General features: G+C 36.8%; 1 protein-coding gene across 1 annotated transcript in view; it reads left to right on the top strand.

The window, feature by feature from the left end:
- atad2b (ATPase family AAA domain containing 2B) overlaps window positions 1-26707 on the top strand; it is a 222741-nt gene that overhangs the window by 107384 nt on the left and 88650 nt on the right. Inside the window, exons 7-11 of the mRNA XM_039748204.1 lie at window positions 1244-1399; window positions 8035-8110; window positions 11580-11681; window positions 15605-15716; window positions 24395-24510. Of these exons, the coding sequence (XP_039604138.1) occupies window positions 1244-1399; window positions 8035-8110; window positions 11580-11681; window positions 15605-15716; window positions 24395-24510 (562 nt within the window). The remainder of the gene's footprint in view (window positions 1-1243; window positions 1400-8034; window positions 8111-11579; window positions 11682-15604; window positions 15717-24394; window positions 24511-26707) is intronic.

The following is a 26707-nucleotide window of genomic DNA, read 5'->3' as shown; positions in this document are numbered from 1 at the left end:
ATTAAATTTTAATGGTTTTTTGTGTTTCTGTTTCTTTTTAAATATGTTGTACAGTTTGTCATCTGTTGTATGCACATCTGTTATAAATGATATTTTCTGCGAATACACCCCTTTTGGTGTATTTTACATTTGTGCCGAATTAGGGCTGCAACAGTGATCAAAGTAGTTTCCAATGAATTTTATGATAGATTAGTTGCCTTATCACCCGTGACCCAGTGTTGGGGTTGGTGAATGACTAGTTGCCTTATCATGCATATTTTACATTAATTCATTGACCATTTGTAATATTAATCACAGCTAAAGGTATGGTAGAGGCAGAAGCTGTAAATATGGTGCAGTAACAGAGACCACAGAATCTAAGTGCTGGAAATTTTCTTTTGCGAGATCTGTATATATGAGCTCACTTGGTCTGGGAGCACAATCATGATTTGGGAGCTCCTAAAAAGAAAAAACACAGAATAATTGTGTTGTCTCTTTTAATTGAATCTCACATAATGCAGCAGCTATCTCACTGTCACTTTCTGGTGTTCCTTTTGGAAGCTCAAAACTCTTATTTGATAATGCAGAAAATGAGCTATCGACAATTTGCAAAACTTGTATTGAAAATATTTATTTTCATTATTGGCATGATGACTGATTTGATTTGAACCTAGTTTTGTAAAATTTAACTTGCTTGTATGGGATGTTATTTGACTTTTAATAAGTTCAATGATTTTTTTTTTAATAAGAAATATAAATGATGTTTGATATAAACACCAGTCAGTTCATCTTGTGGTCTGTACTGCCATCTAGTGGATAATATGAATTTAACACACTCTAGGAATCTAATAGACACTTGACAGTTTCAGTCTTCTATCCCGTGACGTGGACAGTAGCCTTGAAAGTGTTCAATTTGATCTTCATGTAATAAGACTTGCTGCTATGTGTTTGTGGCAAATGCAATTTTAGAGCATGCTTTTTATGAAGGAGAGAATTATGCAAGCATACTTTTTAATAAAATGCTTGCATTAAAAAATCCTGACTGATTAATATCAAGCAACTAATTAATTTGGTAATTATCTAGTGCCCTGATATCCACTTAATGGCATTCTTAATTTAAAGGCACTGGAAATAAGATATTGTTTTAATGGTACAGCACATTGTAGTGTGCGTTTTTACATTTTTACCTCCTTTGAAATGTTAACAAATGTACCTCTTTATTTTTCACCCATTTAATAACCAGTGAACCTTTACTGTTTTGTAGAATCTCAGGAAGAAGAAGAGGAAGAGGATGATGAAGATGATGAAGATGATGAGGATGATGAAGTGGATGAAGCTGAGGAGGCTGAAGGTGAAAATGGTCGACCTTACAATTTAAGACAAAGGAAAACTGTACAAAGGTATCAAGCACCACCTATCGGTAAGTATATTTCTGGTTGTGATTTGGTTTAAACGTTAACCTTTTTAAGGATTTTTTTATTCTCATGTTTGGTGAAATCACTTTTGCCGATACAATTTTTTAGATTGGAAATCAAAAAATATTGATGGCTTTTATTAGTAGTATACTGTTTTAATATAGTATAGTCATTTAACCTGTAAAGTTTCTTACAGAGTCTAGGTGCCTATTATGCATAGCACATTTTTCTTCAGATTTAATCTCTAATTAAATAGTTGATGTGTTGATTCCCCATCTGTACATGTGGATAACTTTTGTAAATCTTAAGTTTATCATACAGACAACTGTAGATAACTATTGTAGATAAGTATAATGTCAACTTTAAGCAGATGTTGCAATTATACTGGAATTTCTCACCCTTCAAATGGAATATTCTGTAACAACAAATGTTTCAGCCTTGTACTCCTACCCTTTGCTTTTGGGTTACTGGGCTTAAGCCCTGGTAAGCCCATGCATTACTCTGGCCTTTTAAAGATTGCACTTCGTTATTTAATTTGTTAACTACAATACTTTGAGACTCCTCTTGCCTTTATACAGAACCTCTGACTTCCAGGAGCAAAAAGAAAGGATAGATGTGGAAAAAATCATTTGATTAATGACTGCATTTAACATGTTTTAATGCATTTCCTATGTAGATAACTGCCACTTTGTATGCACAGTGAGCCCTGTTTTTATAAAGCGCAGTTTTTTCAGGTTTTACATTTGTTTAAAAGTTTTTTTATCATGAATCTTTTAAAGTACAGTACACTGCACAAGTCATACCCATTTTGTGCTTTACAAATTCCCCACAAGTAGACAAAAAATAAACAATATAAAACTATTCACTATACTTAGCAAATGTGCTGTATATATACAGTGGGATGCAAAGTTTGGGCAACCTTGTTAATAGTCATTATTTTCCTGTATAAATCGTTGGTTGTTACGATAAAAAATGTCAGTTAAATATATCATATAGGAGACACACACAGTGATATTTGAGAAGTGAAATGAAGTTTATTGGATTTACAGAAAGTGTGCAATAATTGCTCAAACAAAATCAGGCAGGTGCATAAATTTGGGCACCACAAAAAAGAAATGAAATCAATATTTAGTAGATCCGCCTTTTGCAGAAATTACAGCCTCTAAACGCTTCCTGTAGGTTCCAATGAGAGTCTGGATTGTGGTTGAAGGTATTTTGGACCATTCCTCTTTACAAATCATCTCTAGTTCATTCAGGTTTGATGGCTTCCGAGCATGGACAGCTCTCTTTAACTCACACCACAGATTTTCAATTATATTCAGGTCTGGGGACTGAGATGGCCATTCCAGAACGTTGTACTTGTTCCTCTGCATGAATGCCTTAGTGGATTTTGAGCAGTGTTTCGGGTCGTTGTCTTGTTGAAAGATCCAGCCCAGCGCAGCTTCAGCTTTGTCACTGATTCCTGGACATTGGTTTCCAGAATCTGCTGATACTGAGTGGAATCCATGCATCCCTCAACTTTGACAAGATTCCCAGTCCCTGCACTGGCCACACAGCCCCACAGCATGATGGAACCACCACCATATTTTACTGTAGGTAGCAGGTGTTTTTCTTGGAATGCTGTGTTCTTTTTCCTCCATGCATAACGCCCTTGTTATGCCCAAATAACTCAATTTTAGTTTCATCAGTCCACAGCACCTTATTCCAAAATGAAGCTGGCTTGTCCAAATGTGCTTGAGCATACCTCAAGCGGCTCTGTTTGTGCTGTGGGCGGAGAAAAGGCTTCCTCTGCATCACTCTGCATACAGCATCTCCTTGTGTAAAGTCGCGAATGGTTGAACGATGCACAGTGACTCCATCTGCTGCAAGATGATGTTGTAGGTCTTTGGTGCTGGTCTGTGGGTTGACTCTGACTGTTCTCACCATTCGTCCCTTCTGTCTATCCGAAATCTTTCTTGGTCTGCCACTTCGAGCCTTAACTTGAACTGAGCCTGTGGTCTTCCATTTCCTCAATATGTTCCTAACTGTGGAAACAGACAGCTTAAATCTCTGGGACAGCTTTCTGTATCCTTCCCCTAAACCATGATGGTGAACAATCTTTGTCTTCAGGTCATTTGAGAGTTGTTTTGTGACCCCCATGTTACTACTCTTCAGAGAAAATTAAAGGAGGAGGGAAACTTACAATTGACCCCCTTAAATACTCTTTCTCATTATAGGATTCACCTGTGTATGTAGGTCAGGGGTCACTGAGCTTACCAAGCCAATTTGAGTTCCAGTAATTAGTTCTAAAAATTTTGGAATCAATAAAATGACAACGGTGCCCAAATTTATGCACCTGCCTGATTTTGTTTGAACAATTATTGCACACTTTCTGTAAATCCAATAAACATTTCACTTCTCAAATATCACTGTGTGTGTCTCCTATATGATATATTTAACTGACATTTTTTATCGTAACAACCAACGATTTATACAGAAAAATAATGACTGTTAACAAGGTTGCCCAAACTTTTGCATCCCACTGTAGTGTCCAAAATATTTTCACTACATCGAAATGTAAAATAACCTACAGAAATGTCATTTTTATTCAGAAAGCTTTGTTCCAATAACGTTTTGTAAATGAAATGTTGCAGATGTGTACAGGAAAAAATAAATTCCATATTTTAGATGCATTTGTGTAAAATACAAAAATCACCCTCTGTCAAGGTCATGTCTATCTGTTTACATTAAACAACTGTGCCTTCACTGAATATATTTTGTGAGTTGTCAATCGTTTATTTGCCACTGAAGCCAAGGACGCCGCATCTCGTTTATTCTAGTATCTTGAAAACTGTGGGCAGAACACTTGTACTTCTCTCACACCCTGCAAGGTGCAGGAACATTAAAATTTTAGACAGTGAGAACTTTCAATCATATTGCTCTGTGTTCAAGGGACTGAACAGCGTTTCTGCAGATAAAAGGACCTCTAACCAACAAAAGTGAAAAACTTGCAGGATGATATTAAATGTGAGTGAAAAATAAAATGTTTCTCGTTAGATTGTTAAATGATTACCGTAAACAAGCTTTAATAACAAAGAGACCTATCAGAATTCATCTACCACAAGGTAAAATTGGCATTGTGTTAAATTTATTCTTACGGTGTTAAATTAACATTTGGCAGATTGTATAAAGAGTTTTTTTTTCTTTTCATTTGTACACTTTATTGTTAACCCTGATGTTTTTTCCTCTGCATAAAAAAGCACGGTTTACCCTATCTGATGCACACACACTGTTGTTTCTCTTTGTACATACATATCCACTTCAAAGGGGCATGAATGCATTCTAAAGATGTCTGTTCCACTCTTATTAGGTACTTTAGAGTTCCCCATTAAAACCGGCCATTTGCAGCAACATCAGGAATAGTTATGTAATGAGCATTGAAATAGAAAGACTGAGAGGGTTTGTCAGTCAATTACAAGATCTGTCAGAATTACCAGTATTTCGATTTTATAATATAGAGTAATCATTTAATAGGATATTGTAAGCTAGTCAATGTGTTGTTCAACAGAAACGTTGATATTAAATCTACAAATAGAAAAAAGATGTTTTTCAAAGCTTTTCTAATTTAGTGTTGTGGGTAACAGTTTGTTGACCTTTTAGTGTCTTTTTATATGTCATTTGGTAATATTTTATCAGAGCCAGAATTATTTACAAATACCTAGATAACTCTTATCCATATATAACCTGCACACACCCCCTTTACTGTGGAAAAAAATGTATAAACAGCAAGTCAAATTCTGGAAAGTACAGTCATTTTCTTGGTGAAATTTTCCTTGATATGAAGCAGGGTTGTTTATTGTGCTTTTTCTAAAGTTAACATAGAATTGTTACTTTGCTGCACTGGTAAGCCATAATAATTTAATCTTTTAATTAAAAATCTCTTTTTTGTGGTGGTTGTTTTGTTCATTATAATAATGTAGTAATTATTAGTTTTCTCATTTCTAAAAAGTGTCATCAACATAAAACTTGTCCACATGGTTATGGCAGTTAAGCTTCATAGTCAATGCAGAGATATTTCAGTTATTACTAGCATTCTGCAAATAGGCACAGTCCTTTTTTGTACATGGTAAAAAATATAGCAATGTGAAAAGTTTTGCAAGCTTTGTCTACTGAGAAGTGTAGTAGTAGATTACTGGGAGCCCGGGATTCACGTTCATTTTTCATTCCCGCATTCCCGGGAATGAAACTGCTATAATTCCCGGGAAAATGGGAATGGCCAAGCTCGCATATATAGCGTGTAAAAATCGATGAAGAAATAACAGAGTTATACTTGAAAATAATTAAGTGGCATGGTTTTTTAGCCCATGGTGTGTGTTGCTGATTGATTCAGTCAACAACAGACCAGCAGCAGTCAGTCTCCCAGCTGGACTGGGAGGTGTCTGCTCTGCACTCTGCAGCTCACGAAAGACCGGGACGGGGCAGACTTCATTGACGTCTGTGGCACCTGCTGTTGACAGTACAGGCTGGTGTCAAGTTTCCAACTGGAGCAGAGCTCGGGTCCAGTCGGCAGTCGGAACATCAGTTATTTGTGTTGAAAGCCTCGTACAAATGGTCGAGTTTAAAAACGGGTTTGGCAGCATTTTTTGTGCGAAAAGCTAGGCCAGTCTGCTGAGTGTGAACTGTGTAAAACTATTTTGAAAACAGCTGGCGGCTTGACAAAGGGATTACATGAGCATCTGAGAAGAGTTCATCAAATAACTATTATGAAACAAAAACCAGAGAATGATGCCGATACACCAACGACGTCCAAGTGCATAGCAGTGGGGCCAATGATGAAATGTCTGCAGAACAAGAACGAAAGTACATTGCAGGCAGTATTAGCACGAATGACGGCTCAAGATGGACTTCCGTTCCAAATATTCGTTTTATCAGCTGATTTTTGCAAAGCACTGTCTGCACTTGGTTTCGGAAATTTGCCAAATTCGGCTGAAACTGTATGGCATCTGGTAATGGATCACGGTCAAACGATCCGATTGCTGGTAACAGAAGAGATGGCTAACAAGAAGAAGCAGGGTCAGTGCTTTAGTATAATGTTTGATGAATGGACTTCCACTTGAAATCAGCGATATATGAATGTGAATGTCCATGAACAAGGCCCAAAGTATTGGAACCTTGGATTAATCAGAGTTCATGGCTTGATGCTGGCGAAGTGCATTGACTTACTGTAGAGTAAACTGGCAGAATTTGAGCTCGGTCTTACCAATGACGTAGTAGGCATCTGTACAGATGGTGCCAGTGTCATGACAAAGGTCGGAAGACGACTGGAAGTTGAGCATCAATTATGTTATGCGCGCTGTATCCAGCTGGCACTGCTAGATGTGCTGTATCGCCGCAGAGGTCGTGCTGCTACTACTGCTACAGCCAAGCCCGAGTCGTCTCATTGCAACACTGACAACAGCGACGACAATGAGGATGATATACTTGAGAGTCATGATGGCAAACAAGGTCTATAAGTTGAACACTGTGGAACAGCTACAATGTTCTTGTGGAATTGTCGGGTAAATTATATGACGATGTTGTTAACAGTTCGTAAAATTGTCAAGATTTTTAGACGATCACCAACGAAGAATGACAACATACTTCAGCCGTATGTGAAGAGTGAATTTGGAAAAGAAATCGGTCTGGTGGAACAGTCTGGTTGATATGTTGAGCAGATTTCTGCAATTACGGGGTCCAATACAGAAGGCACTGATTGATCTTGGGCAACAGTTAAACTTAACTGACGCCGACTTCATAGTTATCAGTGAAACGGTGTCCAGTTTGGAACCGTTGAAGCTTGTACTTAATGCACTGGACAGGCGTGAAACAAATCTGATCAGCGCAGAAGCAGCTCTGAAGTTGTGCATTTTCCAGCTACAGAAGCAGAGCTCAGAAGTTGCAAAGACTCTGGCAGATGTTCTTGAGTCTAGAGTAAATGACAGATGAGGATTACATGTTACTGTTCTCCAGTATCTGCATACAGCTTCTGCACGAAAGACGGCTACTACAGACATGTTCCCGGTACCATCTAATGACGTCATCTGAAAATTTGTTCGCTTACATTCCATCAGACAAAAGCTTTGAACAGCATCTTGAAATTGCAATGCATCAGTCTGTTGCATCTGTGCCAAGAAACTTGCCATCACAGAATGATGACAAGAAACTGGATGCATCAGTAAAAGCTGAAATGGCGGTGTTCCAGAGCAACGGCAAGCGCGGGCATTGTTTAGAACAAGTATATCAGTATCTGATGACTGTGCCGCCTACTTCAGTGTCAGTCGTTCTAAAACCGTTCACATGTGAGATGCCCGTGCACTGTGTAATCCCTGGGAGCCCGGGATTCCCGAATTCCCGGGAATGGATTCCCTAATGTGTAGTAGTCAGTAGACTTTTATCAATTTTAAAAACAGTTGAATCTAACATTGGAATGGGTAACTGGCAGAAGGAAAAGAGTCTCACAAAATAGAATATGAATATACTGTACATTTTCTCCTCCATTAACAAAATTTGTTATTCTGTACTAAGAAAGATCCGCTTTAGGTTAGGCTACTAATATAAACTCTAATTGACTTTTATGTCAAAAAGCATGTATATATTTAGTAGTATATGTTTTGTGTTCCAGAGCCAACTAATCGAAAGCAAAGGCAGAGCACACTATTTGATACACACAGGTCTCCTGCACGAAGAAGTCATATACGGTATGTTTTACAAATTGTTAGTTTTGATTTGTCTACTTATACATGTGTAACACTAGGATTGTACAGTAGCTTTTAACAAAAGGATAACTGGGAAAAGTGTCATACAGGGATATTATTAATTTAGATTGAAATGTGAAATGAAGCCCAGATGTTTTGTTACTCATGTTGCTTTTGAAATTACTGTACATTTATTGTTGTATTTTTGGCCATTTTTATAAAAGATGAAAACTTAAAATCAGTATTTTTAAGTTGAAATACATATTATTTAAGTTTTAGATTTTGAAAAAAAATTATTTAATTTACATTTGTAAGTTGATTGCTTGGCAAGCAAAAATGACCATCAGGTGCTGCTTAGTAATAGGAATGTTAGTGATAGGATAAGTTCATTTAATTTCTTTCTGAGCACATTTAAATCCACTTTATAGGGAGTTCTAAAACTACTAGGTCTCTTACTATGCTGATTTTGAAAAGTTTTGTCAAAATATTGCGAAAATATCCCTTGGTGAATGGATTCAATAATAGACATTTAACATGATTCATTGTAATTGTGCATTTTATTTGAGATAAGGACACTTAGATTCACTTTTATTGACAAAAAATAAAATCACGCTTAGAATGTATGTTTTGAGAATTTCAACAATTTTTTCCTCTGGGTTCACAAAATTTATATTTATGGTCCATTCTCTAACTAGTTTCAAAAGTCATAAGGCTGTCAGAGATTTTCCAGTCATGTACGAATGGCAATGAGAGGTAAATATGGTTTGATGCTTCAATTACCTTTTTCTCCAAAGGCTGTTAAAAATGTTGTATTTCACTTCTTTGCATCCCTATAAAGTTATATACACATGTTGGTATACAGTATGTGTGAGTGGGATCAGTAATGAACCAGCAATCATAAAGATTCAGTTCATGTGTTGTACTTACTTTAGCCTCCCTCCATTGAGTCAGCGCTTTAATGAGGTGGAGTGATTTGCATGATCAGTGATCCCCTGAGCAATGCCTTCTGGAGTTGTGTACTCCTGGTAGGGACACCAATGGCGGTGAGGGCCTAACTAAGACTAACTCGGCCACCCAGAACCTGGCCCACCAAGGGTCCATCCAAAGTGGTGCAACTTCCTGACATATTTTGTTGTCTTGCACTTGGCTTACCATGTCGATTCCCGACACAAAGTGAAAAAGTGTAATTGAGGAATGCGTACCCTCACTACCACCAATATCAACAAGTCATTTGTGCAGGCTCTTCCTACTATTTTTGTTCCTCATACTTTCTTCTGCATCAGGTCTTACAGCGATGAGCAACAGACGAAGAAAACAACCTTTGGTTTATGGCATATATTCTTAGTATGGGACCTGCATGTATGGCAGCGTTAGTGTGATGGCTGTTCAGTCCCTTGTCCGTGTCCTGCTTGCAAGACTAGGCAGCCTTTTTCAAGGATAGTACTGCCTACCCCTGATGGTGAGGGGACAATAAAAGATGTCCTAAACAAAGTTTTGTCCCATCTGTACTCAGCCAGGAAACCACACCTGATGAGTCACCCCTGTACATACGGTTGGAAAAACTACAAAATCTTTTATCCTAGCTTCTTGGAATGTCCCTACACTCACGGATTCGACCACTACTGACAGACTTTCTCAGAGAACATCCCTTGTAGCCTCAGATCTCCAACACTACAAGGTGGACATCTGTGCCATTAGTGAGACTTGTCTCACTGGTGAAGGATCCATCACTGAAACCGTAGCTAGATATGCATTGTTCTATGGAATCCATGGAATCTGGGGACACTGGGGAACACACAGTCCTTCTCCTACCTTGAAAGCATAATATCTAGTGATGCATCTGACTATTCTCCTCTGCATTCGGCTGCCTACGCAAGTGTGTTTTCTTTAACCGAAATTTCCGCATGGCAGCCAAGGTTGTTGTATGTCACAAGGTATGTATATCAACACTCCTTTATTGATGCAAGTCCTGAACCCTCAACTGCAAGCAAATCCACATACTATAGAAGCATTCCATATCTACTGCCTTCAGAAGATCCTGGTATCACTTGGCAGGACAGACTTTCACATGCTAAAATTCGTGAATGCTGCTCATCAACTAGTATGGCCATGCTGGTCAACCGTGTCCTCTGCTGGACTGGGCATGTTAATCTGCAAAGATGAGTCTCAGATTCCATGGATGGCCCCGTATGGTAAACCCACTTGAAGGATCTGAATGTGGACCAAAGAAATGCTGGAAGGACTACTTGAAGCATTCTCTCAAGGCATGCTCCATTCCACATATGCAGCTTGAGACTTGAGCTGAGGATCATGCTCTTTGGTGACGGACAGTAAATGCAGGAGTCCATCACTTTGAATGACAATGGATACATCAACAAGAGGAGAAAAGAAAGGCAAGACATAATCATCAAAACCAACCCATTGTGCCTGTAGGGCAATTCCCTTGCCCATAGGGCTGCTCCCACCAGTGTACACACAGGAGAGGGAGTGACAGAGATGGACAAATGGATGGACAGTGTCATCATCTGATTCACTGACAGCCATGACAGAGCATTTAGTTCAGCCTGAATAGACTTGCTCCTGCCCCTCCCTCAGACTTGTGATTGGATTAATCAGTTTGAGATTGTTCAACTCTGAATGTATGTGCGTGTGTGTGTGTGTGTGTGTGTGTGTGTGTGTGTGTGTGTGTGTGTGTGTGTGTGTGTGTGTGTGTGTGTGTGTGTCACTATGATAAGGAGCTCAAGGAGGGTAAAGACACAATGTTTGGTCTCACCGACTATATGAGGTGGAGCAGGGGAAGTGGAGTACTGAGCATAGAGCATTTATTAAGCGAAAGAGATCTTCATACTGTACAAAGTAAATCAATGCACATATGGCTGAACAGCTACTATTAGAATATTAGCAGCTATATACGAAGGCAGTATAGCATCTGTCAGTTATCAGAAGAGAAGACCTATGGAATAAAAACACAAACATTTTACTTACTATGTAAACTCTAACTTGAACTAAACCAAGCTTGCACAAAGACATTTGCAATTCTGTTATTGGAGTAATTTGTGCAGATGCCAAGTTAATTATTAAATCATGCAGTGTTGGGTATATGAAGCATTTTTCCTGTAGTTAAATCATTTGAAAACAAGTCCCAGTTTCTTTTTAAATCTGTTGCATTTTTTGACAAGATCGCCCACAGTTTTGTTTTTTATTTGCAAATCAAGATTAAGTCCATTTAAATGTTAGAAGAACACCTCTGATAAAATACTATATGGCCCAAACAGAAACTAAATAGGGTTTGCCTGCTTACACTTGTCACTTGTTTCTTTTGATGTGGCGTTTATGGTGTAATACATTCCCTGTCTCTTAAAGGAAGATCCTATTTTTTACAGTTTTTCTTTTTTTTTTTTTTTCCTGGTACAATGTAAATGACATCCATGGGTTACGATGTAATGTGAATTTAAATATTTTTTTTCTACAGGGTAAAGAAACATGCTATCCATAGCAGTGACACAACCTCCTCATCAGATGAGGAGCGATTTGAAAGGCGAAAAAGCAAAAGCATGACACGGGCACGGAATAGGTAAGAATGTAAAATTCATAATACATTGATTCATCACCTGTTCTTTGGAATATATTTCTCAAAATCAACCACAACATGTTTATGAAAACATATTTCTTAAACGACCTTTCTGTAGAAATAGGTCAATACCATACTACTACTTAATGTTATAGACCCAAACATCTCTTTGTGAATATGCTTGAGGTATAATATTTTTTAGGCATTATTCATTGAAGACAGTGCATTCTGGTGACATCTCCTTCCCAGGTAAACGAAGCACAACCACCCAGCCATTCACATGACTTAGAAGAAAACATGATTCATCAGACTAGGCCCCCTTTTTCGATTGCTTCATGGTCCCGTTCTGACTCTCACGTTCCCATTTATAAGTTCTTTCAGTGGTGGACAGGGGTAGGCAAAGGAACTGCACACAGTTCCATAAGCAGCAAGCTATAATAGCACTGTGTGTTCTGACACCTATTTGTCATGGCCAGCATGAAGTTTTCAGCAGTTTGTGTACTACAGTAGCTATTCTGCAGATTCTGACTAGATGGGCTACTCTTCGCTCCCCACACATATCAGTAAGCCTTGGGTGCCCATGACTGGGTCGCTGGTTCATAGGTTCTCTTTCCTTGGACCACAAGATCTGCCATTTTGGAGACGCTCTGATCCAATTGCCTAGCCGTCATAATTTGACCCTTGTCAGAGTCGTTCAGATCTTTATGCCTCTCAATTTTTCCTACTTCAAACACATCCCTTTCTGGAACTAACTGTTCACTTGCTGCTTAGTATATCCTTCCACTTGACAGGTGCCATTGAAATTAGATCATCAATGTTATTTCAGCTGTCAGAGGTTTTAATGTTATGGCTGGTTGGTTCAAAAATATATCGTTATTTGGAATATATATGTATATGTATATATATTTATTTATGTCATGCAAAAAGACAATTTACCATTGACGATTAACAATATATATCAATTCGATCAAAAACAAAAATCATATATATAGATAGATAGAGAGAAAGACTTAAAGGTTAATAAGGAGTATGAATAAGTAGCTGTAGGTGTTTCCACCCCCTCTCCCTACCCTTAATCCCTTAGGTTTGTTTTCAAATCCTGCTACTGACACTGTGTGACCAGGAGCTTCACCTGCCCGTACACCAATAGGAAATTCAGTTAGTTATAATTCTTTTGTATCTCAAATGTTGCAAGTCACCTTTGATAAAGACAATAGTCAAATAACAAGCAGTAATATTATTATTAGGTCACTGGAGCTGATAACTCTTGGACATGCTATATATAGTTGTTTGCGAGTAAAACATTCTTGCCTTTGATAAATTTTACGGTAAAGTGCATTCTTTTGAATTGAAATGGGTAATCAGTAGAAATAATGTGAAATGAATATATTGTATATTATCTTTATTAGATGTTTACAATGTTCTTTTGTTTTTAAGTATAATTTATCTTTTTGTTTTTTTGTCAGTTGTATGTAGTACCCATTTAAAGTCTGCAGATGTGAATGTATATGAAAAGCAGTGGTGATTTCCTATAGGTTACTCCGATGATTAACATAAGGGGTCAGGAGCGCAATGATTTAAGAATGACACTGGTGTACTGTGCAATTTACATCGGGTTAGTCTGTTTAGGAGTTATCAGTGCTGCATCTGGGGCTTGAAGGTATAGTGAGCGGAATGGTTAACCAGATGACCATGATGAGAGTCTGGTACGCATATACTGTATTAGTGCCAGTAATTAAAAGCAAAAAATTGAGAAGTACCGGCCCTCTTCAAGCACCAATGCAAAGAATTTCTGAGAGTGGTGCATCTCCATTCAAAGTAAGCAGACACAGATGTAAATGCAAATAATTTTGGAGGTTGGGGGTGGAAGTTCCCTTTCAAAGTAAGTAGATGTAAATAAACATTACAGTGGAGTAGCTTATGGGGTTGTTCATGTTTGTAAGATTTGGAGGTATCATGCACACTCACATAATGGTTTAATGTTGATTATGAGCTATATTTTGTATGATGGACAAAAGGATCAGGGGCTTCCTGCTACTGTCCCATATGTAATTGAGAAAATTACAGGGTTAAACTCTTAAGCCCCCTCCTGCCTCCGCCCCCATATTATGGCATTAATCCTGGCTGGTCTTGAATTTGATGTGTTACTTCTACTTCTCCTCTCTCACTCCCTTTTCGCTTCTAGCCAAGTAACACCTTCTCACAGCAACAGCTTCAGGGAATGGCACTTGAGATTAATAGCATCTTTGCTAACCATTTATCTTCACATGTTCCTTGAGCTTCACCAAATTTTCCATTTCACACTGGATTGTAGACTCCAAATGTGATCATGTCTCTTTTTTCGCCGCCTCTTTAGTGCTGCTGTTTAAGCTATAGCTTCTGCTCATTCTTTTGTGTAATGCATGCTCTCAGCACAGTGCAGACCATTTGAGTCATTCTAATATTAACCAACTAGCTTTGTTTGGTCTTCTGGACAAAAAAATAACCTGAAGACTCCCTGGAAGTTTTATTATATTAGTGAACTTGGAGAGGCGTCAGCTAACTCTTAAGAATTACCCAATGCAGAGGACGTGGATCCACCTGTGCTTGCCGACCCGCTGGATTTCGTAAGAAGACACTGGCAATACCGTATCTTAGCCATATCACTGGCATGTGAGCCCTATTGGCCTTCGTCTTGAGAAAATACCTCCAGGTAGACAATATTTTTAGTGAAAACTTCAATCCTTGCCCTTCGTTGTTGAGGTATTTCACTTACACATTGTTAATTGGCTGCATTTGCTTCATTTTCGAGGTTGTGTCTTCGTCTGTGTCATTAGCATGAAGTTGTTGTTGCACGGCGGCATTTGTTGCGCACTGGTCTTTCGTAGTGAGAATGCATGCGCCATCTAGTGGCTGTGGTTGAGCATGACCAGAGCAGACTCCTCCATAAACACACACAGGTCTTTATTTATATATGTCTAATAAAAACGAGTTGCCTATTTTTTTTTCCCCTATAATGTCACCAAATTTCATTTCCATCCTTCAAAGTATTTTTGAGATTCTGAAACATTTAGTTGTTCTATTGGGTTTTGGGGTGGCCTTTACCCCTAAATATTGCTATATTGAAATGTCCTTTCTTAGTGGATCCCTACTGCACTAGATGTATCATCTTGCAAATTTCAGCTTTTTGCCTGAACAGGAAATGGTGTTTTTTAAAATCAATCCTAATACCTTATAATCAATTTTTAAAGTAATATCAGATGGGTAAAATTGTGCTATGATAAATCAATTGTAATATCCTAAACCGCAGTAATTGTCTGAAAATATATTTTGCTTAAGTAGAAGAATCCTAGTCCAGCCTCTCTAACTCAGAAGTAAAATGGTGTTCAGTATTATCTCAAATGGGGAAAAAACAGATACTCTTTACTAAGATCTATTCAAACTTTTTCAAAAATCTTACTAATGCAGTACTAAAGTAAACATGCCAGACCTGTGTTCAGTCCTTTTATTTTACCTGCTGTTTTAGCTCTTATGGCAAGTATGGTCATGGGTTATCTAATCTCTCTGTCTTGTTTTGGGTGAGGATTGAATGCCCTGAATTTAATGGATTGTTTTTTTAAAGCATAGTGTTTACTCTTGTTGTACCTTTTTTGTTTGTTTCAATTTGTGTTAGTTTATAATTTCTTTATGTATAAAAAAATTTGAAAAACATACTTTGTACTCCTTACTAATATGTTTTGACCTGTCAACTTTAAAACAATGATGCATTCTTTATTTAAACTGAGCATCAAAGATTTCACAAGTTTTTTTCATCTATTAATGTTTTAAACCAACAGGAATCAGTTTTAACATTTCTAATTTCTAGATCCTGACTAAGCATTTTATGCTTGTTACTGTATTTTTATATTTTTCTTTTTCTGTATTGTTTCGTATTTTTGAATAACTAGGTGTCTTCCTATGAACTTACGAGGTGAAGACCTTGCAAGCGGTATTCTTCGAGATAGAGTGAAGGTTGGCGCAAGTTTAGCTGATGTTGACCCTATGACTATAGACACCGCGGTAAGAATTTTACTGAATAATGAAAGAATCTTATTTAAAATTTACAATATTTGTATTAATTGGGCACCATTACAAGTATAACATCTTAAAAACTCCAGTTATTTCATTTTATTTATTTTTTTATTTATACTTGGATCTTTTTCCATATTGGGTGGAATAAATGGGTAAACTTTAAGAAAGTATTTAGATATCTATTCAAAAGTCCTTAATAAATAAAATTTTTGAATTCAGATTCTGGTATTGTAAAAACCAAACAAATTTCTCATGATTACATATGTAATATTTTTCTCTATGTACAGTGGCTTGCAAAAGTATTCGGCCCCCTTGAACTTTTCCACATTTTGTCACATTACAGCCACAAACATGAATCAATTTCATTGGAATTCCACGTGAAAGACCAATACAAAGTGGTGTACACTTGAGAAGTGGAACGAAAATCATACATGATTCCAAACATTTTTTACAAATAAATAACTGCAAAGTGGGGTGTGCGTAATTGAGTGCAGTCAGTTGCCCATAGACATTGCCTGATGAGTGCTAATGACTAAATAGAGTGCACCTGTGTGTAATCTAATGTCAGTACAAATACAGCTGCTCTGTGACGGCCTCAGAGGTTGTCTAAGAGAATATTGGGAGCAACAACACCATGAAGTCCAAAGAACACACCAGACAGGTCAGGGATAAAGTTATTGAGAAATTTAAAGCAGGCTTAGGCTACAAAAAGATTTCCAAGCCTTGAACATCCCACGGAGCACTGTTCAAGTGATCATTCAGAAATGGAAGGAGTATGGCACAGCTGTAAACCTACCAAGACAAGGCCATCCACCTAAACTCATAGGCCGAACAAGGAGAGCGCTGATCAGAAATGCAGCCAAGAGGCCCATGGTGACTCTGGACGAGCTGCAGAGATCTATCTACAGCTCAGGTGGGGGAATCTGTCCATAGGACAACTATTAGTTGTGCACTGCACAAAGTTGGCCTTAATGGAAGAGTGGCAAGAAGAAAGCCATTGTTAACAGAAAACCATAAGAAGTCCCGTTTGCAGTTTGCCACAAGCCATGTGGGGGACACAGCAAACAAGTGGAAGAAGGTGCTCTGGTCAGATGAGACCAAAATGGAACTTTTTGGCCAAAATGCAAAACGCTATGTGTGGCGGAAAACTAACACTGCACATCACTCTAAACACACACTCCCCACTGTCAAATATGGTGGTGGCAGCATCATGCTCTGGGGGTACTTCTCTTCAGCAGGGACAGGGAAGCTGGTCAGAGTTGATGGGAAGATGGATGGAGCCAAATACAGGGCAATCTTGGAAGAAAACCTCTTGGAGTCTGCAAAAGACTTGAGACTGGGGCGGAGGTTTACCTTCCAGCAGGACAATGACCCTAAACATAAAGCAAGGACAACAATGGAATGGTTTAAAACAAAACATATCCATGTGTTAGAATGGCCCAGTCAAAGTCCAGATCTAAATCCAATCGAGAATCTGTGGCAAGATCTGAAAACTGCTGTCACAAACGCCGTCGATCTAATCTGACTGAGCTAGAGCTGTTTTGCAAAGAAGAATGGGCAAGGATTTCAGTCTCTAGATGTGCAAAGCTGGTAGAGACATACCCTAAAAGACTGGCAGCTGTAATTGCAGCAAAAGGTGGTTTTACAAAGTATTGACTCAGGGGGCTGAATAATTACGCACACCCCACTTTTCAGTTATTTGTTAAAATTGTTTGGAATCATGTATGATTTTCGTTCCACTTCTCACGTGTACACCACTTTGTATTGGTCTGTCACAGGGAATTCCAATAAAATTGATTCATGTTTGTGGCTGTAATGTGACAAAATGTGGAAAAGTTCAAGGGGGCCGAATACTGTATGTTTAGAGATTTCTGTGGGAATACTCGGGAATCACTGAAGGCTGTTTTAAGTGGACAAATTATCTTGTTTTCTTCAGAACTCAGGAATATGCTAGATCACCAAGTGTAGCACTCTATTGGAAAGTTTGCCTGTTTAGTTAGAATTTAATGGTTTTCTTTTTACTACTACAAAAACAAAATAACTTAAATATAAGTTAAGTCTCAATCATTATTAGCATTTTTAAAATTCCAATAATATTTTTGCATAACAGATACATTAATAGGAAGTTCAGAACACAATGATGGCGGTTACCAGTGCAACTGGAAATAAAACTAGGGAGCAAAAAGAAAAAAACAATACGTTTAAGGAATACTACAAGTCTGCATATTCCTCCCAGTGTAAAGAAGTTGAGACTCAATCCAGGGACTTTGATAAAATACATATTTATACAAAAACAAATATAATATTTAATATTTCACTCGATTTGTTTTTGATTCTTAACACAGTTTGTTGTGTTTTTTTTTTGTTTTGTTTATTGCTCAGAAATTTCTCTCATGCTTCAGGAACAAAAAGCCAAAAATTTCCTTGCAGTTTGAACTGAACTTATTTTTATTCTTTGAGGGATTGTTTTAATATTAGGAATAATGCACTCATGTTTATTTTTTATCCATACATTATAATAGAGCTACCGGTGGTTATAGTAAGTGACAAATGAAGTTCCAGAATTGCAAGTAAATAGAGAAAACTCTGTCAGAATCAAAGCAATGTTGATGGCTATTTTGATTAGAATATCTTCTAGGACTGCAGCAATCAATTATTTAAGTAATAGAGTAATCTGCTGATTATTCCATCGATTGAGTCATTGGACAAGAAATACTTCCGCTTTATTTAAGCGCAATAGTAAATATACAAAAAAGAAAACGACATATTTCTTAAAAATGAAGAGCTAATTGATTTCCTTTTTAGGAAAACACTACATTTGTATTGCTTAATTTGCATACAATTAAATTATTTGTCAAAACTAAACCCATTTAGTGCTTTTAAGTGCCACATCACATTCTAGGTTTTAAAGAAAACATGGTCTGAAATGCAAAAACATATAAATACAAAAATAATTCATCAGTTACAAATTACTTTAAAAAGGATATACATATAGCCTAAAACTAAGGCATAAATCAATAATAATAATAACACAAAAAAAATGCCTTTAAGTTGTACAACACAACTTTCAGAACTCTTAAGTTTCAACCTAACTACTGTGGACCGAATGCATAGATGGGATGCTTTCTATTGAGAAGCGGAAGCATTGATATTGTGCTATTATGATAGGCTAGTTTGATTTTACAATAGATGCACTGTACAGAGTTTTTGGGTTTTCTTTTCAGCTTGAAATGATCCCAGACTATCTGTCATTTTCTCTGGCCCGTCTCTTCACTTCTTCCCTCACTATTTTCTCTCTTCTTCTCTATTTTGTAATTTGCGCCATCGAATTATGTCTTCACATTACATATCCACAGCATAAGCGTTGTTGTGTAACACTAATAATCAATGGTGCTGATCACGCTGATCTCACTGAGGTGTAATCATGTAGATAAAATAACACTGATGCAAAGAATTTGTTTTGATGATTTTCAGTGATCAAATTACTCGAGTTTCTCAAGGAATCGTTTCAACCCTAACATCTTCTGCTGTGGAGGAAATCAGTGCTTTTGATTAATCACCTGATATGAATTAGATTAGATTATACTTTATTTGTCCACTGTGGGAAATTATAATTGTACAGTAGCTCCGCCCAAAAATAAATAAATACATAAAATAAAAACAAACAACAACACACTTAACACTGGAATTACCAAAGCCATGAAAAAACTTGTAAACCCGGCCCACCTTAAATCCGCAGCTGAGAAAATAACAGAATAAAAAAAAACATAGCTAACCTTTACAAGTATCATAAATTACACCGGCTGTTACAGACTGGAATCAAATGTAAGTTTTTATTCTAAAATAGTAAGAATACGAGCAGGTCAGTTCTCAAAACGAGCTCGCCCAGGATCGAACCAGTGAAGCTTCAATTACCAGTCAATGGCTGATACCGTTGCGCCACCGAAGCTGTGATAACGAATGCATGTCAATGTTGCAGGTAAACGCGGGTTGTTTTTCTGCAGTTATATTTTGGAATAAAAGTGCATTTCTGTTATATTTGTACCTTTTGTGAAAGTGTTTCTTTGATATTTGGAATTCAGGCTTCATACATTATATAGTTTATGCCTACAATTTGTCATTTACTACTAGAATATGAAAAACGTTTTTGTTTTAAAAATGTGTTTACACAGATTATTGTAGAAATGGAACGCACATGAAATGCATGTGTTCCAAATAACGATCTATTATTTCCACTCTAAAACTCCACTTCACTCCCAGATAATCAATCAAGGCATGAGCTGGGAGAAGTTTGTGCACGTTCTAAGTCAGTGGGGGGATGGAATAGTCGGCTGCTTGCAGCATGTCTTTATAAGTACATTTAGAAGACAAAAGATGCTGGTGTAGAGGTGCGAACGGATTTAAGAAGCGATTTAAGGTGGGACGGATCTACAAGTATTTTCGTAGGCTCTGGAAATTCTAGTGTTAACTGCCTGTGGAATCTATTTTCTAAAAGTTTAATCTTTATAGAACATTGGGGATAGTGATGTTTTTCCTCTAATATTAAGATATCTTGTTTTTCAGTTTGCTTTTAGGCAGTCATTTGTGGCTTTATACAGTGGTGTGAAAAACTATTTGCCCCCTTCCTGATTTCTTATTCTTTTGCATGTTTGTCACACAAAATGTTTCTGATCATCAAACACATTTAACCATTAGTCAAATATAACACAAGTAAACACAAAATGCAGTTTTTAAATGATGGTTTTTATTATTTAGAGAGAAAAAAAAATCCAAACCTACATGGCCCTGTGTGATAAAGTAATTGCCCCCTGAACCTAATAACTGGTTGGGCCACCCTTAGCAGCAATAACTGCAATCGAGCATTTGCGATAACTTGCAATGAGTCTTTTACAGTACTCTGGAGGAATTTTGGCCCACTCATCTTTGCAGAATTGTTGTATTTCAGATTTATTTGAGGGTTTTCTAGCATGAACTGTCTTTTTAAGGTCATGCCATAGCATCTCAATTGGATTCAGGTCAGGACTTTGACTAGGCCACTCCAAAGTCTTCATTTTGTTTTTCTTCAGCCATTCAGAGGTGGATTTGCTGGTGTGTTTTGGGTCATTGTCCTGTTGCAGCACCCAAGATCGCTTCAGCTTGAGTTGACGAACAGATGGCGGACATTCTCCTTCAGGATTTTTTGGTAGACAGTAGAATTCATGGTTCCATCTATCACAGCAAGCCTTCCAGCTCCTGAAGCAGCAAAACAACCCCAGACCATCACACTACCACCACCATATTTTACTGTTGGTATGATGTTCTTTTTCTGAAATGCTGTGTTCCTTTTACACCAGATGTAACGGACATTTGCCTTCCAAAAAGTTCAACTTTTGTCTCATCGGTCCACAAGGTATTTTCCCAAAAGTCTTGGCAATCATTGAGATGTTTCTTAGCAAAATTGAGACGAGCCCTAATGTTCTTTTTGCTTAACAGTGGTTTGCGTCTTGGAAATCTGCCATGCAGGACGTTTTTGCCCAGTCTCTTTCTTATGGTGGAGTCGTGAACACTGACCTTAATTGAGGCCAGTGAGGCCTGCAGTTCTTTAGACGCTGTCCTGGGGTCTTTTGTGACCTCTCGGATGAGTCGTCTCTGCGCTCTTGGGGTAATTTTGGTCGGCCGCCACTCCTGGGAAGGTTCACCACTGTTCCATGTTTTGCCATTTGTGGATAATGGCTCTCACTGTGGTTCGCTGGAGTCCCAAAGCTTTAGAAATGGCTTTATAACCTTTACCAGACTGAGAGATCTCAATTACTTCTGTTCTCATTTGTTCCTGAATTTCTTTGGATCTTGGCATGATGTCTAGCTTTTGAGGTGCTTTTGGTCTACTTCTCTGTGTCAGGCAGCTCCTATTTAAGTGATTTTTTGATTGAAACAGGTGTGGCAGTAATCAGGCCTGGGGGTGGCTACGGAAATTGAACTTTTTTAACAAGGGGGCAATTACTTTTCCACACAGGGCCATGTAGGTTTGGATTTTTTTTCTCCCTAAATAATAAAAACCATCATTTAAAAACTGCATTTTGTGTTTACTTGTGTTATATTTGACTAATGGTTAAATGTGTTTGATGATCAGAAACATTTTGTGTGACAAACATGCAAAAGAATAAGAAATCAGGAAGGGGGCAAATAGTTTTTCACATCACTGTAGTTGTATCACATACTCCCTATAAAAAGAAATGCCACACAGGTTAACAAAGTATGGTGTTAAAATATGTACATCTTATAATGTTAAATTAATTTATATGTTTAACATTATAAGTTTAATGTGAGCACCACTAATTTATAAAAAAAAACTAGATTATGCCAAGATGCAGCTCTAACTACCAATGAGAATATAAAGCTAATTATTATATGTTATAATAATTATTATAACTTGGTTGGATGTTAACACTTGGACAAGATCACAGCCAAGGTTATTTTAGTTTTGCCTTTTTGTATTAGATTTTATTTCTAGATTTTTTCTGACCTTACTTGGAAATTCAATTTAGTTTTAGTTTTCCAACATCGTGTATGAAATAAAAACTAATTTAAAACTAATAATAAAGACATTTCTATTTTATTTTTATTTCAGTTTTAGTAATTATGGTATGGTTAAAAAGCTTCTATGGAGGTTAGTTTTATATCACAATCAGACAGAACTGTAAACTTAATAGATTTGGATATGTAGTGGAAGCCTACTACTATATGGTTTACTATCTGGTTTTGTTTTTGTCTAATACAAACAAGCAGAATCAAAAACAGATACTGAATATGAACAATTTCATACAATTTTTTAATATTTTAAATATTTTCTGTGTCATTAATGCTGAACAAGTGTGCGCTGATTGTTGGCACTTTTTATCTTTTCCTTTTATTGCCAAGAACAGGCCAATTTGTAATGAAATGTAGGTGAATTTTAAGGGTTGAAGGGCTTTTTTTTTCTGTAAATGCCTATACCACACAACATATATCGCTCCAAGACAATGTGTTTATAATGAATGCCTTCAATATTGCATTCAAAAATTCCCCTTACTGGGCTTTTTATTTTCTAAAAGCCATATTGATCTGTGATTCCATCTCTGGCACATACAGTTTATAGGCAGAATTTTGCCACCTGCAGCAGGGCTGTCTTAACAACATTATAGGCCCCGTATGTGTTGGTCAGCACATTCTGTTTTCAGGTATTTGAATTACATCAAACACAAAGAAAGGCGGCAAAGGAAATCACTTTCTATTTCATGGACTTAAATGCCTGTACTCCGCTTCTCTGTCACCACAAATGCTTCGTGAACAACTGCCCTCCGTCACCAGCTGCCGTTCGCTGGATGAATATATGCGGGCAGCTCATGGTGGATGACTTTTTGTTTTAGAGTTAAAAGTTACAAAGGTTAAAAACTAACAGCAAAAACATTCATTCAAAAACAAAACCTAAAAATATTTTTAGTATATTATTTTATTTCGGTTAGTCTTCCCAGCTACTAGTTTTTCAACCCTAACATCATCTTTTAGTTTTTCATTTCGGCTTTATTTATTTTATTTCAGTTTACGAAAATGTTTTTTTAATAATAGTTTCAGTTTTGATTTTAGTTTTCATTAACTATAATAACCTTGGATCACAGTATGATTAGTTGTAAGCATTAGACTGGTTGTTTGTTTTGTCATTTTCTGCAGCATAATTCCATTTGATTGTCTTCCAATTCTTGTGTGACTTAATTTAAAGACTGGAATAATGGAAAACTGAGTTGACTGAGGATTTTTCTCCAATGATATGTGTGAAATGAGCGAAGCACATTTTCAAGGAGTATGCCTCACTATGTACATCATGTACTCAGTAATTCTGGTTTTCTCGTTGTTTGTTTTGTTTGTTGCTTTATATATGTTGCAGCAATTTCCCCCACTCCACTAAAACCCCCTGTCACATGACTCCACATGACAGTTTTTGATTCTCAATAAACAAAAAGTACTTTTAATGTTTGAATGCGAAGCTGTAAAAAAGTTATTATCCAGAACAAAAATCATTCCAAAATTGTTTAGACTGAAAAATGAACTAAAATGCAGCATGTAAGCATTCTCCTTTCTAATTCCACTTTGTCAATATTAAGGTTGTAGAGCACCACAGTCAAATGTGGTATCATTGGGTAGAGTTACTAATCCTAGTTAGAATAACATTACATTTACACATGCATCTTCTTATTCACACTGAGACAATTTATAGTCACCAGTCAACCTAGGTTGCTCATCATTTTGATGTAATAGAAGAATAGAAGTAAATTGACAATAGTGACACACAAATGTAGAATGAATGGACTCCACATGGACAGTGATTGGGGTGGTATTTACTTTGCGAGCATATTGCTCTAAAGTGCATATATCTCAACTCCAAAAATGTATATATGCTGGCAAGGTGAGCATTTTTAATGTTTAGGTGTTTCTTTTTGAGTATGGAGACATTAAGTACAATAGATTAGATTAAAATTTGAGTAACTTTTTTAATTAACAGAAAATCAGTGCTTGTTTTAATTATTAGTTGTTCAGTTGGTTCCAAACATTAATTAAATATTGTTATTTTAAGAAAAATGTGTAGATAATATAAATAATACAGTACTCATTTAAAGAATAGGCTGTTTTTCTTGATTTGTTTCTATCTTTAGGTGAGATTTGACAGCGTAGGTGGTCTTGGACATCATATACAAGCCCTTAAAGAGATGGTGGTGTTCCCCCTTCTTTATCCAGAGGTCTTTGAGAGGTTTAAGATTCAACCACCAAGGTGAGTAAAAAAATAAAAATTGCTGTTTTCAATATTTTTAAATATGTTAAGTTAATTGGAAAAATATTTGTTTTATGAGAAGTATTTTGAAGCTCCTTACAAAAATTTAATTTTGGATCCTCACAGCAGTGGGGAACATGGAAAATCCAACATTGTTGGATGCTATATGCTTGATTGGTTCTCTTTGTGTAGAGTTTGTATATTTTTATCTGCTTGTTGGTATACTTTGTGGACTTTGATTTCATCTTACAGTTCTGAAATTTGCCATAAAGTTGATTGGCCCTCCACATCGCAAGGTTTGAGTGAGTCTGTGTGAATTGGCCAATGTAAATTAGTGATATTGTGAATTAAACCATGTGCTTATTTATTTGTGACTAGTCACGTTACCTATGGAAGAGAGCTAATAAATAAATTCAAAAGTATTTGATTTCTCTTGCCCTACATGTACCTTGAGCATATTTCCTTGGAATCCTTGCATGTCTGAACCTGTCTTGTCTGACACTGCCTCTATCATGTACACCCACATAAAGCCTGCTGCTTGGATTCTGCCATTATTTTCAAGGCACCTTGCTCACATCTTGTCCACTTTTATACTTTCCTTTTTGAAGGTGACTCTCTGTGTACCTCCTACTGTGTGTTCTTTCGTATTGATATTGTATATTGTAAGTAAGATGCTATAATAAAAGGTTTTCAGGTTAGAAGAAGGTAAGAGGAGAGAAAACTTGGTTGTTTTCATACATTAAGATTTCATCTTGCAGTAGGAAAGATTTAAACATGTCTCTATCGTGATACAATTTTACTCACACAAATTGAAAGTCTTTCATTATCCCTTATTCTTATTTACTGTATTTTATACTTGCATAAAATGTAAATGGAGTGTACAGTTTTGAATGCGGTGTACTGGCAAGCACATCTAGTTGAATGGAAGGCTCCATAGAGCATCCTGCTTTTTAAAGGTAAAGGACTGCTTTTTCACATTCAGTACAAGGCTTTATATATCATAAGTGAAAGTACAAGTTATTCAACCGAAACACATAGACTCTTCCTGAAATTCAAAATGGCAAGCTGAAGAAACTATCAAAGTTAAATTGATCACAAAGTAGCAAAGTACTGTTGACAGAATTTTCTGTTTAATTTTGAATTTTTAAATTGTACCACCAATTCAAATATATTAGGAATTCAATTGGAATATGACTGTCAATATATGAAAATATACACCGACACTTGCACATATGTATGTTTGTAATTTAAAGCCTTCCGTATGTTTATAATAGGTCAATTTGTCATTTGAATGAGTTGTACTCAGTATTTAAAATATAAAAAAAACCTGCATCATCTGACATCTTTCTGGTTGAGCCGTCTTGAGTAAATCCATCTTCTTATCCATTATTATATATTTTCTGTGACAACGTCTTTTAGTGTTTTATGATTGTGGATCCCAAGATGACCATACCTGAAGCAGAGATTTGTTTTCAGAGATTTAGGTTAACACTTTGAATATAAATTATGAGTTAAGTTGTATCTCATAGAGCCTCTCAAGGGGCAATATACTGTATAACTCTTATTTCAGTATACATCCAATATAGACACAGCCAGCTTGTTGGTGAACCTTGCTGCTGTGTCTTGCTATTAACTTTAGTACTGTACTGCCAGCTAGTGGACATACATAGAATTGTTTTTGTTTACTTTCTCATGTATGAAGTATAGGGAAAGTATTGTAATCATCCAAAAATTCGATGCTGAGATTTTGATTGAATCTCGACGTTTTAGACCTCTCTGATTTTCTCGTATACAAAGTATAGGGAAAGTATTGGCATTCTCCAATAAATAGACATCCTGTAGTTATGTTGTCGTGAAAAGGTATAAACCTGCTAATGTCTTGAAACAACTAGATTTGTTGCAAGTTGAATATTTTGATGATAATGACAGCCTGTAGGCTCTGGTACTGAGGAGGATAGCTGCCCCTATGACGTTTTTTCATCCCAAGGTGTCTGACTTGTCTTGACTGTCAGGACAGCACCACATATACATTCTTCTGCCCACTGAGCACAAACAGTCACCCTGTAACAAATGTGTTGTTTGCAAAAAGTGTGGACAGTGCAAAGAAGCATGTTTTATTTATGGCATGTGCTTCTAAGCCTACATTTTTGCCTATATCCTGGTAATAAATGGTCTAGCAGTTAATGTGTTAAACAAA

Source organism: Polypterus senegalus, chromosome 3, assembly GCF_016835505.1.
Source record: "Polypterus senegalus isolate Bchr_013 chromosome 3, ASM1683550v1, whole genome shotgun sequence".
NCBI classification, from domain to species: domain Eukaryota; kingdom Metazoa; phylum Chordata; class Cladistia; order Polypteriformes; family Polypteridae; genus Polypterus; species Polypterus senegalus.
Note: the sequence above shows the minus strand (reverse complement) of the source record. Positions and strands in the feature narration are given on the sequence as shown.